This window comes from Hipposideros armiger, unplaced genomic scaffold (genome assembly GCF_001890085.2).
Source record: "Hipposideros armiger isolate ML-2016 unplaced genomic scaffold, ASM189008v1 scaffold_846, whole genome shotgun sequence".
Lineage (NCBI taxonomy): Eukaryota > Metazoa > Chordata > Mammalia > Chiroptera > Hipposideridae > Hipposideros > Hipposideros armiger.
The window spans coordinates 17,620-30,714 of record NW_017732196.1 but is presented as its reverse complement, the minus strand read 5'-3'; the positions used below and the strand labels follow the sequence as shown (position 1 = coordinate 30,714).

Genomic DNA, 13,095 nt, shown 5'->3' with positions numbered 1-13,095 from the left:
TAGCGTTGAAATGTTGTAATGCTGTGATGGTTTGAGCTTCATGTTTTGGAAAAATGCTTTGAAACTACATTTTTTTTCCATAGTCTAATTCTGACTCTTTCAAAATCTAGGTGTGGTAGTGGGTTAGATTTATGAGTTACTTACTGCAAGAAATGGATTTGTGCAAAAAATGTAGATGCCTCTCACTCTTTTGTTCTTTACTATAAAAAAATGGAGGGGAGGAGATGGGAGAGAGAAGATGGTCCACAGATACAATGTCTATTTATGTGCAAAATACTGGAGTAGTAACTAGTAGAACAGAAAAAGAAGTAGAAAACATAGTTCTACAGACTAGTGTTTTTCTTTTTTTAATGAAAAGTTATTCTGCAATAATATTTTCAAGAAATGTGTACAATTTGTTTTCTAATCTTATTATCACACATTTTTGGTTCACATTAAATCTGTAAAGCTTATCAACCTGGAACTTTTTCAGATCAACATAAATCTGTCTCAGAAAGTAAATACTTATTTATTTTAAAGCATAAAGAGTTTTTAATTTATTGCTATTATTTTGATAATGCATTTAACTATGTGTATATGTCTTCCTTTACTTTTCTCGTTTCACAGGTTTGCCGTCAGCAAACTTGGCCGCACCCAACCTCACTGTGGAGGAAGGAAAGTCTATCACATTATCTTGTAGTGTTGCAGGCGATCCAGTTCCAAATTTGTACTGGGATGTTGGTAATCTGGTTTCCAAACATCTGGTAAGGCTTGTGATTGGCTCTGTGTTCATAGAGAGACGAGGGTGTCTCAGAACTTGAGATTGTATTAACCTAGTGATGATCATATAATATTTTATAGGGCCATGTACGATGAGTTTTTGGTGTAATTTCCTTCTTATTTATTCTTATTTAACAAAGACTAATGCAGGTTTGCATTTTAGTTATGTAAACCCAATAAACTGGAGAGTTCCTATGTCTCTAGTGAACTTTTTGTCATCGTGAGCAAGGTGAGTGACTCCCCTTTTCCCTTGGAGGAAGGTAGGTAGGAGTTCAAGGAGTAAATCAACTTTGTGTATTAAACAATTGAAATCTAGAGAAATGGAGTAACTTCTGATTTACTCCTTTGCCTGTGACTGATTAGGCTGGAAACATTTTCCAATGTCATCAATTATTTTCTCTAGATAGTAGAAGAAACCCCAAATCTTGTCACTTTGGGATCAGTCCTAATAAATATTATCTTTGTTAATTCATTTTTAGAATGAAACAAGCCACACACAGGGCTCCTTAAGGATAACTAACATTTCATCTGATGACAGTGGAAAGCAAATCTCTTGTGTGGCTGAAAATCTTGTAGGAGAAGATCAAGATTCTGTGAACCTCACTGTGCATTGTACGTAATCAGACCGGCATGTGCTTTTAATTAGCAAATGATCATGGACACACCTACATTTGTTGCTGGGGCACTTTGGGTGCTGCTTAAGTGTGTTAAAAAAGTTTATGAAGTGTTTTGTGCATACTTAATTAAGAAATGTTATCAGCCTCTTTCACTTGTTCTATTTCTGCTAATCTCGGCTGCTCATGCGTTGTCTTTCCCTCAAGCTTCTTTTTGAATCTTAAGCTTGTCCTCTTGTGCCTTTCTCTGTCAATCTCTCCCTCTCTTTCTCTCTCTCTCTCTCTCTCTCTCTCTCTCTCTCTCTCTCTCTCTCTCTCTCTCGATAGGCCATATTTTGAGCTTGTTTTAGTTTAAATTCTGATAAACCAGTTTCTAAATTTGTTTTCTGTATAAAAGCAAGATGAAGTTTTAAAGTTGTGGTAGCTAAAGTATTGGGTTGGTTGTTCATAAACACCTACTTGTACTGTTGATACAACAAAACCTCATCAGTTTGACATCACATTTCTGTGGGAAAGTTGGAGGAGTCCTACTTAAATTATTGAAAATTATCTCCTGCATAAAACTTGATTATTATAGTTGTTTAAATTTCTGTATACATTGAAATTATGATAGAGGATATTAATGATTCTTAAGCATGTGTGCACTATTTTCCAGTATGATAAACAACATGACACACATCTTAACATTCCAGATTGTGTGTTCAGTGGGAACATGTATTCAGTAAAAATCACATATACCTTTCACATCATTGCAAACCCTGACCTGGCATGATATAATTTAATAGGGTTTTACTCTGTTTGGATTAGGATTTGGGTGAGAAAAGCACAAGTGTGCATGTGTGTATGTATGACTACACACTACCCACATGTAGACATAGGTGTTGATACACTGGTTAGCCTTCACTCATAGCACACATTCAGTATGTGATTGTTGGCGTGGATGATTGAAATCACTGTCAGCACTACCACTATGCCAAGTAGGTATTATATTCATAATTTCTCATTATTTTGACCTACCCAGAAGACCTACTGAAGTCAGTGTTATCCCCAAACATATACAGCCAGCTTCCAACTTTATGTCCTTAATCAGCACCTCACCAACGCTCATTCGAGCATGGTGGAAGAAATAAGTGAGGCCTGGGCATGGGGGCCTGGGCTAGTGGGAGGAAGGTAAGTGGTCCATACCCCATTGCCATCCTCGTGTTTATACCAAACCTACAAATAAGGAGACTGAAGTCCAAACTGTCCCAGTTTAGGTTAATATATATGTGGTCACCATGGTCTGAAGAGTTAACCTCATCTATCAAAGTTTAGATAAAGAGTAGAAGGAGTAAGGGATAGAGAATATGAACAACTAAGACGACCTTTCCCAGACCCCACTCAGAGTGTACTGGTTTGCAGGCTGTGATTTATTTTTCCCCTTTGTGTGAGGATCATACAACCAGGAAGAAGTGAATGAGCGGGTAGCACTTCCAGATTAGGCCTCAGGAGACCTGAATTTCTTGTTTCAGATCTGCCTTGCTCAGTAGCCTTGACCAAGTCACTGACCCTCGTTGGACTTGGGTTTCTTCATCTGAAAAATGATGCTATTGGGTCTTAAAAGTCTGTTTTACTTCTTGATTATATAATTGTCAAAGTCAGACCACATTAAAATAAACAATTATGAGGGGTTTTAAATACCTTCACTTAGGATAAGTACTCTGTTTAAAGATGCTACTTGATAATGTTTGCTTCCCCAAAGCATAAAGTGCTTTATATTTAATGTTAAAAGAATCTCTAGTGTGTTTAGATACGACCTCAGACATTTAAAGGATCAAAACATTGACATCTGAAATCCTAGCAAAAATGGACTGTACTATAATGAAATGTGATGCTTTTAAAGAGCATTGACTATTGACAATCAGTGAAAAATAGCAATTTATCATACTTTGTAATAAACAATCCACATCGGTAGCATCATTTACCACATTGATCATTTTGATCTGCTGTAGATAACTTATGTGATATTATGGCTGCAGGCAAGATTTCTAAAGTCATTTTTGTCATTATTTGTCATATTTAGTGAAGTACTGTAAAAATAGTATCCATCAATGTTTTGGTGATGAATCTACATAGTATCAAGACATACAAACTAAAGTCAACTTCAGTTGAACCCTTTCCACTGTCAGAAATCTCTGGGTTCTGTTTGGAGCTGGTTCCCACACTGGATAGATGTGAAAAATGACTGTGACGCATGGGTCTTAAGGGTCTTAAGCAGACCTGAGAAAGGCATGTCTCTGAAACTCTCTGTAGGGAGTTAAATCGGCCTTGATGATGATACAAAATACTGATAGATTCCAGGGTTGCTGGTCATGTGTTTTCTTAAATCAAACAAGGGTTGCATAAAATCCCCTATCGATGACACAGAAATCTGGAGATGGGAGAAATTATGGGCTTTCTGATGCTATTAACTCTCTCTTTTTCAATTTAGTTGCTCCAACTATCACATTTCTCGAATCTCCAACCTCAGACCACCACTGGTGCATTCCATTCACTGTGAAAGGCAACCCCAAGCCAGCGCTTCAGTGGTTCTATAACGGGGCAATACTGAACGAGTCCAAATACATCTGCACTAAAATCCATGTTACCAATCATACGGAGTACCACGGCTGCCTCCAGCTGGATAATCCCACTCACATGAACAATGGCGACTACAAGTTAGTCGCCAAGAACGAGTATGGGAAGGATGAGAAACAGATTTCTGCTCACTTCATGGGCTGGCCTGGAATTGATGATGGTGAGTACCTGATGCTTTTGCATCTGGAGAGAGGATAGGGTCTGTCACCCAACTATGGACAAAATCATGTGTCCAATAAACCAACCCCCAACCCAGCGGCTTACAGCAACATTGTTTAGTCTTGCTAATGGGCCTGTAGTTCAGCTGAGTGGTTTTGTCCCATGCATCTTTATTCTGGGGTGCAGAGAGAAAAAGCAGCAGCTATATAGGAGATCTGCTTCCTATGGTGAGTATAGATTACAAGAGGACAGCTAGAACTAAGGCCTAGTTTTAGGACTGGCACATAGTCACTTTAGTCTGTGCCATTGGCCAAAGCAAGTCACAGGGCAGAGACTCATATGCTTCCCAAGAAAGTGATGGGGGGGATAAATAATCTGATATTCACATAGTATTTTTAATCTCAAATGTTTAATGAGGTCTTGTACCGACAATGGCAAAACCCATGCAAAACTGTGAGCAGATGAACTGTGTTTGGTTGGCTCCTGAACTATTTAAGATATACTTTCTAGCTCCCTTATCATTTGGAATTCAGCCCTACCCTCTCATCCATGGATGAGAGACTGGCACCCTAGTATGTTTTGCTAACTTGGACTGACTGAGTTGAGGCATCTTTTTTTTTTTTAATCAGATCCTGAATTGTTGTTCTAAAATTCGTGATAGTTACCATCTGACCAATGGTTTGGGTTGGGGAAAGGATGGTTGACATCAGGAGTCCATTCTGTGGCCAGCAGGAGAATTTTAGTGTGAGCTGCAGTAACAGCAAGAACAATTGTCATGCATTTACCTGCTTCAGATAACCGTTGTTCAGTGGAGTGTTCTTACTTGCTTGATCTTATTGCCCAAATACCTGTTGCCATTGTGGAGGTCAAAGGTGTTTGGATGTTGGTTCCTGTACGTGAATTAAATTCCTCACCATAATAGTTCTGAGTTAACCAAAGTCACCTTGGCAGAGGGAAGGGAAAACAGAAATTTGGAGGTCCGTGGGGCAGGGGCTCCTTGGGCGGCATATACTTGTGTGGCTCTCAGGGCAGCCCCATGAACAGAGGTGATGTGTGCAAAGCCACCTTCACCAAACAGTGAATGAGAACGCCATCATTCTCATTACATAATAAGTTTTCCAATTACCCTGGTATTTATTAAACAGCTATTTAAATGCACAAGCTTCTTTAGCGTCTTCAAAATATAGTTTTGAATTATCTAAGTTGATTTACAAACAGCCTTTCAGGAGCATATAAACAAGCTGTGTTTGGACGCCTTATGCAGATACCCCTGGCAGGTACCTTTCCCATTAAATCTTCCTCTTAATTGTTAGCTGCTTGGCTACATTTGCAGCAGTAAATCTCTAGATCACTGTGTTTTTTCCTGCATGTTTGGGGGAATACAGATTCCTAGTTAAATCTAGAGACTGCTTTGGGACAACTGCTTATTGTTCGTTTGTAAGTAAACTTTTTATTTGTGAATAATTTTAGATTTACAGAAAAGTTGCAAAGACCTAGAGGCAGTTCCCAGCTACCTCACGCTCAGTTTTTACTATTGGTAGCATCTTGCATTACTGAAGTACATTTGTCAAAACTAAGAAACTGACATCGGTACATTACTGTTAACTAAACTTCAGACTTTATTTGAATTTTGCCAACTGCCTTTTGAAACTGTTGGAAGTGAACTTGATTCAGGGTAAAGGTCAGGCATTTAAAAGTTTTAGAAGTGGTCTGTGTGCTTTGATATATGCACAGTTCTGTCTGTGTAAAGCCAGTAGCTTCTATTTTAGGTAGGATTTTGATGTATTTTGTTTTGAACATTCCTGTATGGTGCCAATATTTGATAGAGCTTAACTCCTCTTTATCCGTGTGGCCTCATTTTTATTGATCAATCATTTCTATTAGTTTTAACTTAGCAAGTGATAGGAAGGAATTGTTTTTTGGCATAAGAATAACCGTCTCTCAAACATTCCCTTTAAAAGAAATAATTATTTATCAAAAATAAAAATTAAGCTCAATTTTATAAAGATGTACTCTCCTTTCCTCTCCTCTTCTTGTTAATTTATTAGTTTTTATCAGCTCTTTAAAATATAAACATCTGCCTTTAGAAAAGACTGATTTTGTTTTTTCTCTTTAAGTATTTACTCAAGGACCAGCTATCAAGGAGTAATAAATGAAAGTGGAAATGAAAGAGCTTTGGCCAGAGTAACAGTGGATATAAATGGCCCTCGTGGGCCATAAACCAGTGTGACCAATTAGAGCTTGACCCCACTTGGCTTGTGAGATAGAATCTTTGTGGGTATTTACAAGATTTGTAGCCATAGCATACAGATAATGGCCTTTCTTAGAATTGATTCCTTTCCCTCTTACCCACTTTAAAACTAAAGAAAAATAAACAAATAGCAAATATATATAATTTCCCTGCTGGTCTAAAGGTACATTCCAAGTAAGGACAACAGGTCAAGTTTCAGTTTATAGTCATTCGGTATTTCTGCTGTCATCATATAATAATGAATGAAGAAGTTTAGCACTCACAAATCTTTCTGATAAAAAGTTTCAGCTATTTGTTCCCCCAGCTGTTTTGATGAGATCTTTTAAAAATATCCCTTGAAATTTATTTATTTTATTTAAAAAATTACTTATTTTTATTGAGATATAATTGGCATATACCATCATTCAAGTTTAAAATGTACAACATGTTGATTAAATACATTTATATGTTGCAATACAACTACCACTATAATGCTAGCTAACAATTCTATCACATCAAATAATTATCATTTCTATTCTGTGGTGAGAACACTTAGATCTGGACTTTTAAAGATATGAATGAGTTCTGGAGGTCTAATGTACAGCATGGTGATTATAGTCAACAATGCTGTATTATATACTTCAAAGTTCCTTTGTTTTAACATTGTGAGTTTCCTGGCTTCCAAGGAAGGAGGCATCCTGGGAGGGATCACCTTGAAGCCAGTTTGTATTACCATACAAAGCCAGAAGAATTAAAATGGCGGCTTTGCTGTCCTGAGAGTATGCGTTCCTCATTCAGCTCAGAACCGAGATTTCCATGGGATGGTCACCTGGCTTAGGAATTCATTCTCTATTTGGAGCTAGGGAAGAAAAGTGTCAAAATAAATGAAAGCAGTGATCAAAACAAATGAACAAAGAGTCCCTAAAACAAAAAATGGATGAGCATGGAAGAGGACGGGCTGATTGGATGTAGTTACAGCTCTGATTGCCTTTAACACCATATGGCATGGAAACACTGGTCATGGTGGCAAGCACTGCTTTCTACTCGTGAGGCAGAGAGTCTGGGAACCAGTATCAGTCAGGCCAAGAGGATACCATCCACAGGGGGTGAGGATGAGGCAGGTAGTAAAGTGCCCCATAGAATGGCTTTCCAGAGCGCTGGGACATTGCAGACTCCTTCACCAGAGCCAGCCGGGGTGCTCATGAGGAAGGACAGGTGTTACCAGATCTTTAGACACCAGCAGAATCCCAGATACCAGGCTAGTGCCTTCCCATCTGGTAATCACTGGCAACCTGGCCAGTGACCGAGAAAGGGAGGAAAGACTTTTCTAAACACTGGATTGATCATTCCGATCCCATGTTTAGAAGTGAACTCAGCCCTGTCCAGTGTCGGGTTATGGTTAAAGCACAAAAGGTGACTTTCAGCTTCAAAATGAAATCTAGAGAACAGCAGTGTTTATCTTTCTGGAACACTGATGAGCACAACTTGTGACTATCAAACTAATTTTATATCATTTTTGCTTTTCATTGTCCCTTTAAAGTTTATTCACTAGAAGTAATCTTCTCTGGTGCTGGAAATAGTAGCATCTGGCTCTTTTTTTTTACACGTTAGAACCAAGTGGGGCTTTTAAATTATATTTTATCTTATCTTATTTCATGTTTGATACACATTCCTGGGGCCCACCTCCAGCAATTCTGATTCCGTGGCTCCCCATGAGGCTTGGACTTTATTTTTAAGATCCCCAGGGACTCCAGTGTGCAACCAAGGGTGAGAGTTCCTGGTCTGGATGAGAGCTTGGACCCAAGTAAGATTTTCCTGTTCCATGCTGAGTAACAGACCATCTTTTGGTCACTTTAGGTTGCAGACAATGTCTCAGTTGAGAAATACATGTCCTGTCTAAATTAGAAATCAAAACTCTGGACTTGCTTCAAGGGCCAGCCTCCTCTCTCCCAGTTCAGGCTGGCTGCATGGGGGTGGAGGATGGAGCTTGCTAATGAGGCTTTAACCCCTTTACTGTTCAGTGGGAAGAGGGTGGGCATGGGGAACAGATAGCAGGGAAGGGTGCTTGCTGGTGGCTTTGTCTCTTCAGATGTGGGCATGTTCTGGGCTGATTCATGGTCCTTTGTCCTGGATCCCTTCATGGGTTCTTTGGAGATTCCATTCTCCGCAGTCCCCTCTCGTGCCGTGCCCATGACAGAGCATATCTCTATTCCAGCTTGTGGAAGCAACTCCTTCCTCAGCAACCCAGATACAGCTTTGTGTTATTGGGGTCCTTCTGCTCCTCCAGGGAGACCTTTTGTCAGGACCTGAGACCCCCACACAGACTTTCTTCCATGCTGCCTCCATCTGGCCCATGGAAAGCCCTCATGATCCCTTGTCCTGACACCTCTGGGTATACAGGTCACGCCCAAATGCCACCTGCATCCTGCCACCACAGGTTGTTTTACCCTTCTCTGACAGGAGTCAGGCACTTGTCCTCCAAGCCTTCTGCCTGCAGGGAACAAGTTCAAGTTCTCAGAGTGGTGCTGCGGAAGCCCCACGTGGGGTGGTAGCAAGGGCAACACCTCTCCCCAAAGAAACTTCTAAGTCTTTCCTTGTTCTTTCTTCTCTGCACCTCTTAAAGCCCAGTGTGAATCAAGACGTTTCAAAGGACATGGATCCAACTCTCAGTCATTTCTTTTGTGGATTCTGCTGTGTTATCCTCTCCGGAGGCAGGCACTGAGAGAATGACAACGAAGGAACCCATTCCTCATCTTCCTTTGTGTTTATGCTCTGTAGCCATTAGGGGGAAACTTTCTGCCCAGAACTGTGCTGGCCTTGACCTCCCTTATCTATTGTAGAAGGTTGGGCTTGCCCAGAGAAGAGAACCTTAGGACTCTGCCTCTTGACTGCCTGAACTTTCTAGACTTGGTGCTATAAGGAGAAAACTAAGTCAAAGTTTGGTTCCTAAAGAGAGTGGGGAGATGCAAGCCCTCTCTGGTGTCTACGCTCTTTCTCCCTCCCCTCCCCATTTAGAACAGGGCCCAGGGATATGACACTGGGGACAAAAACACATCTCCTGCCCTTACCCCTAATGTTTTGTCCATCCATTGCCAAAGAGTACCCACTCCCCCCAATATTTGGGTATCTAGTTATTTTTAGGTTTGCTTTATGTTTCATTATAAAATTGCCATCCTTTATGCCCACTGGGGCCTTTTGCCTTTGGTTAGATTTCTCATAGAGTTATAAACCAGAGCTGCTTAAACTTTAATGAGCATATAAATCTCTTGGGGGGTTCTATTAAATGCAGATTTTGATTCCATGGGTCTGGAAATGGGCCTAAGACTGTGCATTTCCAGTTAGCTCCCAGATGCTGCTGATGCTGCAGGCCCTGGACCACACTTCGAGTAGTGAGGGTTGTCCTGCTCTGCAGAACCTAGAGGAAGCCACTGAAAGAACTGGTCAGACACCCATCAAGATCACTACACTGAGTCCTCAAAGATATTAGTAGTATTGATGATAAAAATATAGAATAGTTGGTGCACCGAGATGCACTCTCTTTGGGTTTGACAAAAGGATGCATCTAGTAGGTGGCTTACAGAGGCTTGGGAGAGTGAATAAAGAGTAGAGACTGCAGTGCAGGCACGCACACACAAAGCGTGGTTATCTGAGAATTCTCCTAAGATTCTGCTATATCCTATTTAGCTTACAGGCCAAAAATAAGACTTGTGTGAGGTGAAATTGATCCGCTATGTGGCTGTCATTGGAATTCAATCCTACATATAGAAAAAGCCTCCTCACGAGCACAGACGTGTGTGTGTAGAGCTGGTGGAGATTAGAAGTGGTAAGGGTGTCTCCTTAAGCAGAATTTTAAGCAGAAACTAATGGCAGAGAGATTGCTTATGAGTGGTGCCATGAGGAAGGAACCTGGAGCCTTTATTAGTATCTTCTAATCAGAGAGCATGCATTTCAAGAATTTTCATGGTCAGATATTTCCATGATCGTGAACACGTAGATTGTTCAAGAGCAGGTTTTCCTGTGGAAATCGTTGCCCTAGTGACTAATCATTTAGGCTTGGAACAAACCTAGCCAGAGCACTACATGATAAAATGCCCATGGTTTAAAGCTTCCCATTCTTTAGGCAGCACATAAAGAGTGTCTCTATAGCCCACTCATTCAGGAAGAATGTCACAGCTCAAGAATGCTCATTCACACAAGCAGTGGGAGTTAGTGACTTATGCTTCCTAATTCGGGAGCAGTTGTCTCCTATGCAAAATTCGCGTCAGGAGCAAACTATAAATACTGGAAGAGTTTTCCCCACAGCTTCTCATTCGTGCCGTTTTATCAAAAGATTCATGACGTCTGGATGAACTAGAGTTCCCTGCAGCACTTAGAATTGCCCTCAAACTGGGAGATTTAGATTTGGTGTACTTAAACCAAAGAATGGAGAGAAAGGAAATTCCTCCAAATGTTACACATTGAGAAAATAGAGCCCCCCACTCCCACCCCGACTACTTGCCGCTTAAGCCATTTATCAGGACCCATTTCTTGTCCTGGGAGTGAAAGGAAATAAAGTTCTACCTGCTTTTCTCCCTTAAATAACCATGAAGAGTCTTGTTGGGCCATAGACTCATAATAATCATGATAATTAAGATTTATACTTAAATAGCTCTTTATGTCTCAAGAGTACTAATGTTAATTAATTATGCTTCCTGAAGCTCCTGAGGAGATGCCAAGCCAATGCTATTATCTTCTCCTGTCGTATGGAAGACTCCTTTGTTACAGAAAAAGTGAAGCGGCTCCCCATGCTGTATAGTACATTAGTGGTTAAGCCTGAAATGAAACTCAGACATCTGAACCCCAATGTTTTCAGGCTCTGGGTTCCCTCGCGGTTCAGAAAGGGAAGAGAAGGATCCGGAAATCAAAAGATGGACCACCATGAGTTAGAAAACACTGTTGATAAAGGCCAGTTTATTTGAAAAGAATGAACCTTTTGCTATGGCTTTATCATGGAATTCTTTGAAATATTTTTCAAGATCACACGAAAGAGTCTGAAAATAGAATTGAAAGAAAAGTTCTTTTTTTTTGGGGGGAAGGGGGGCATCAGAGGCTAAAAGCTTAAAGGAGGGAAACAGATGTGTCTTTTGGCCTCCGCCATTATTTTTATCTTTGCAGCAGGATGGAAAGTGAACCCTACTGTCAGGCTACCTATCTTCTCACAATTTTTTCTTAAATCTTACAAATGTGTTTTTCCTTTAACTGTACAGCCTTACAGATAAAAAGTCATAAAGATTTACTCATGAAGATTTACATAAAGTCATAAGATTTACTCATGAGCCATAACAGATTAGAAAATGGAAGTTATAAAAAAAAAAGCCCTCATGTAAATCATTTAACATGGAATTAAGAGGATGGTGAAGTGATTTGCTTCGGTATTGTTGGGGGAAAAAGTGATTTTATTATCCCTGTTTAGAAGCCTAAGTGCCCTATGTGTCCTCTCTGGGAGGTACAGACATGGCCTGTTCAATACAGACCTTTGTCAGGAGTGCATGTGTGGCTGTAATACAGTCTCCGTTGTTCATTTCACTGGGAATGCTTCAGATTGAGCTGTGGACCTGTTAGTCTCTTCCCATAGTTCCAGATAACATGCCTTAGATCAAGAGCAAAGTGCAAGTGAGCATAGCACCTGGAGATGCTCAACAAACTCTTCAGAAAATAGAACTTGAACATCACATAAGTTGGCATTCCTGCTTGGCGCCCATCTCCTTTGGGTTAGCAAGGACTTGTAGCTTCAGCATTTGAGCGAGCTGCAGAGGGAGAAAAGGGTCTGCTGCTTGTTCAGAATGCCAGTGGGTGAATGGAGTTCCCCTATTCTATTCCGGAGAGTCCTGACAGGAAGCTTTAGGGCTTGATGCCACCTCCTGCTGCCCACATTTGCGATTCCTTACCTGGTGAGAGCTACTAGCATAGTACTCAAGGAAGCATAACCCTTCTCTTTCCATTGGCTTTTTCCCTCAGAGCTAGAATTTGCCTTTCCTCAGTCACCTTTTTGTCCCGATTATCTCCAACAGGTGTTTCTACCTTTACCATACACACTATATAATGAACATATTTAAACAAAATAAAAGGAACCAGAAATGGCAGGATATTTTCAAAATTAGACCATTGCCAGAAGTCTAAAAAGGAAGTGGTCATTTTCTTCCTGTGTCTGTATTTAAAATGATGTTTATAGCTACCTCGCTATTGGAGTGTAATCATCATGGGAGGTTCGCTTGACTGAGAAGTTGTTAGAAAGGAAATGCTGTGCTTGATGAGCTGGGGTCAGCTAGAGTACTGACCCTTATTTTTCATGAACTGTAGGCCTGTGTACCCACCCACATGCCAGGCTTCCCACACCTTTTTACATGAAGAGGCATTCCTTTATTGTGGCAAGTAGGCCCCTATCAGACATAGTCCAGTATGCTAGGGAGGGGAAAAAAATGCCATCAGTCATTGTTCCTACCACATTGTCTTTCTGCAAGTTTCATAATCTTGCACTAAATTTGACTATTCCTGACAATTAACATAAAGTGACAGTACGTCTCATACATCTGGGGGAATGAAGATAGGAAAATACAGTGCTTTTCAGAAAGTTTAGATGTGAACTAATGGTTTTGCGAGTAAATTTGGTAGCAAAGGCGTGCACTGACATGAATCATAAGTTAGAAAAATAACCTGTTTTACAGATTATGCACTAAC

General features: G+C 40.4%; 1 protein-coding gene across 1 annotated transcript in view; it reads left to right on the top strand.

The window, feature by feature from the left end:
* LOC109374619 (BDNF/NT-3 growth factors receptor) overlaps positions 1-13,095 on the top strand; it is a gene marked incomplete at its 3' end in the record, with an annotated part of 72,024 nt that overhangs the window by 50,857 nt on the left and 8,072 nt on the right. The window contains exons 8-10 of the mRNA XM_019629362.1: positions 607-743; positions 1,239-1,371; positions 3,844-4,149. Of these exons, the coding sequence (XP_019484907.1) occupies positions 607-743; positions 1,239-1,371; positions 3,844-4,149 (576 nt within the window). The remainder of the gene's footprint in view (positions 1-606; positions 744-1,238; positions 1,372-3,843; positions 4,150-13,095) is intronic.